We start from the raw sequence: 2,665 nt of genomic DNA on the forward strand, positions 1-2,665 counted from the left end.
TAAAACAAAAAAAATAGAGGACGTATATATAACAGCTTACTTCTGTGCTGCTGATTTTTCCCATCCGTTCACTTTTCATCCATAACAAAAAGATTGCAGCTATATGCTTCTAATTAAATCAACAGAAGAAGTCACCAAGCAGGATTGTTTGTAGAAGTCTCCATAATGGTTTCCTGATACTCCATGGTGAGTAAACTGCACATATGTTTTATGCTGATTGAAACTTTAAATATTGGAAATTCATGGTTAGTTTTAGTATCTATAGAACTTTTTAAAATTTAAATTGCTTCTATATTGTCACTCCTAGAAAGCAGAACTTTGAACTGAATGCAGATTTCTATGTAATACAACCAAGAGACTTGTCGTAACTTCAGCTGTTGTCAGAGGAGTAAATACCTCTTTTTGGGTTTTGTTCTAGGGAATTCACTCTCTTAAAAGAAAATGTCTACATCTAACATTGCAGCAAGAGCGGAAACTTGGCTTTCATCTACGTGGCACGTTAAAGTTCCTTTGACATGGCTGGAAGCGTGTATTAGTTGGATCCAGGAAGAGAATAATGGTAGTAACTTAAGCCAAGCTCAGATTAACAGGCAGGTATTTGAGCAATGGCTTCTTACAGATCTGAGAGATTTGGAGTATCCCATTTTGCCTGACTGCATCTTAGATGCTCCCAAAGGAGAGCTGTCAGGCTTCTACTCCATACAGATTGATTCACTGATTGATGTTAGCCAGCCAGCATATTCCCAACTGCAGAAGCTAAGAGGGAAAAATACTGTAAATGAAGAAGTAACAGCCAGTACTCAGGCATTCCAGAAGCCATGGGAAGCAAAGCCCACTCGAATGCTGATGCTGCAACTAACTGACGGGATACATCAAATTCAGGGCATAGAATATCAACCAGTGCCTGTCCTCCACAGTAATCTTCCTCCTGGAACAAAAATTGCTATACAGGGTAATATTGCATATCGTCTTGGAGTCCTTCTGCTTAAACCAGAAAATGTAAAACTGTTGGGGGGCGAAGTGGATACTCTTCTGGAGGAGTATTCTCAGGAAAGAGTCCTTGCCAGATTAATTGGAGAAACTGAAAACCCTAATCCTGTTGGACAAGCTGGTCGTGACCAAATTGTTTCAAGGGCTGTGAATGAATTAGAACAAACCTTAGGCCCTTCAGATGAAGAGCTTTTAGCAGGTCTTGATGAAAATAATGAATTTACTTTAAACAATGAAGCATCTATAGAAAGCGGATACTGCAGTAGAAGCAACAATTTTAGTGCAGCCTCAAGTTCACTAAATGCACATAATGGAAATGTTTTGCTACAGGAACCTGGAAGTCCTTTGCATTATTCACATGATCAAGTTTCACCTTCTGTTGAATATGCTGATGTTTTTTTAAACGACTTTCCTTTAGAAGATGACTTGCTTTTAGAAGAAGAGATGCAAAGAGAGCTGGAAGAAGTGCCACCAGTGGTCATGAACAGAAATACGGGTTTGATTACTGACAGACATCCAGATATATCTAGAAGCTCCTGCAATTCATCTTTAAATGGCACTTGTGAAAAAGATGATGTGAATGGAAGAAATAAGCCTGCAGAAGCTACCAGCAAGCAAAAGACTTTTGTAAGAACTGTATTTGATGGAGATGGAAGTAGTACGAGTAGCTTTTCACAGCGCAAGAGTGTAGATCAGACCTGCAGTTCTACAGATTTTTCTTTAGAAAATCTTCCTGAAGAAAGGCAGGATGACACAGACCTAGATAAGAACAGATGTAAATTCCAGCACACTTCTGACAGCAGGCTGTTAAATGACAATACTGTATTTTCATCAAAAATGGATCCAGAAGTAGATCAGCAGAAGCATGATTCACAGACCTTCCCTTGCAGAGCAGTAGATTTAGATTCCCCACCTTTCACATATATTTCCCTTCTCCTTGCAAAAAAACCAGAAACTGTTACAATTCTGAAAGTTAAGTGTTTTATTGTTACTCTGACTGGAAACCTCACAAGCAGCAATGGGTCCTGGAGTATAAAGGCAAAAATTTCTGATGGTTCAGCTTACCTTGAGGTAGATTTTGCTGATGATATTCTAACAAGTTTGATTGGTTTTTCAGTGCCGGAAATGAATAAGCTGAAAAGGGATCCAGCTTTACACCTGAAACTTAAGCAAGGTTTAGAGAAATGTCAAAAACAGCTGATAGATCTCTGTTGTTTGATGACTATAGAGTTTAATCCACTTCAGTCTAAAGCCACTGTATTAACTCTTCAGGATGCTGATATGAGACATCTAGAACAATTGAAGAAACGTTTGAATAAATAACATGTACAAATTTGCACTCTGTGTATTAGGAGACATTTAAGTCAGATTTCCCCCAAAGGACTATTTAAAGTTAAATTTTAAAGTTAAGTTTTCTTTTATCAGGAAAAATAGAAAAATGAGAGGAGGAGATGACTTGTTAGAGCAAAATGTATGGTGATAGTATTATAAGCTTCTAAATATTTCTGCCTTGATTTAAAATACCCACATATTATTTCAATTCTGCAAAATCCTCTGTGTCCTTGACTGGTGATCTGGAGTAGCAGGAAATGGATAACAAGGGATCTTATTGTTACAGTTTTTCAAGGGTGATTACTTACCTGATTTTTAAAAGGTAGATAGGAGACTGTCAGTC

General features: G+C 37.8%; 1 protein-coding gene across 1 annotated transcript; it reads left to right on the forward strand.

Moving 5' to 3' along the window:
* The first annotated feature begins 436 nt into the window (after nt 1-436).
* RMI1 (RecQ mediated genome instability 1) lies at nt 437-2,313 on the forward strand. Its single transcript, XM_009878013.1, has one exon. It carries the CDS (start codon nt 442-444, stop codon nt 2,311-2,313), a length of 1,872 nt encoding a protein of 623 aa, XP_009876315.1. The 5' UTR covers nt 437-441.
* The last annotated feature ends 352 nt before the right edge of the window (nt 2,314-2,665 follow it).

This window comes from Apaloderma vittatum, unplaced genomic scaffold, assembly GCF_000703405.1.
Source record: "Apaloderma vittatum isolate BGI_N311 unplaced genomic scaffold, ASM70340v1 scaffold6761, whole genome shotgun sequence".
NCBI classification, from domain to species: Eukaryota; Metazoa; Chordata; class Aves; order Trogoniformes; family Trogonidae; genus Apaloderma; species Apaloderma vittatum.

Excerpts from the sequence above, each read along its gene's own strand:
- RMI1 (XM_009878013.1), top strand. The coding sequence starts at position 442 with ATGTCTACATCTAACATTGCAGCAAGAGCGGAAACTTGGCTTTCATCT.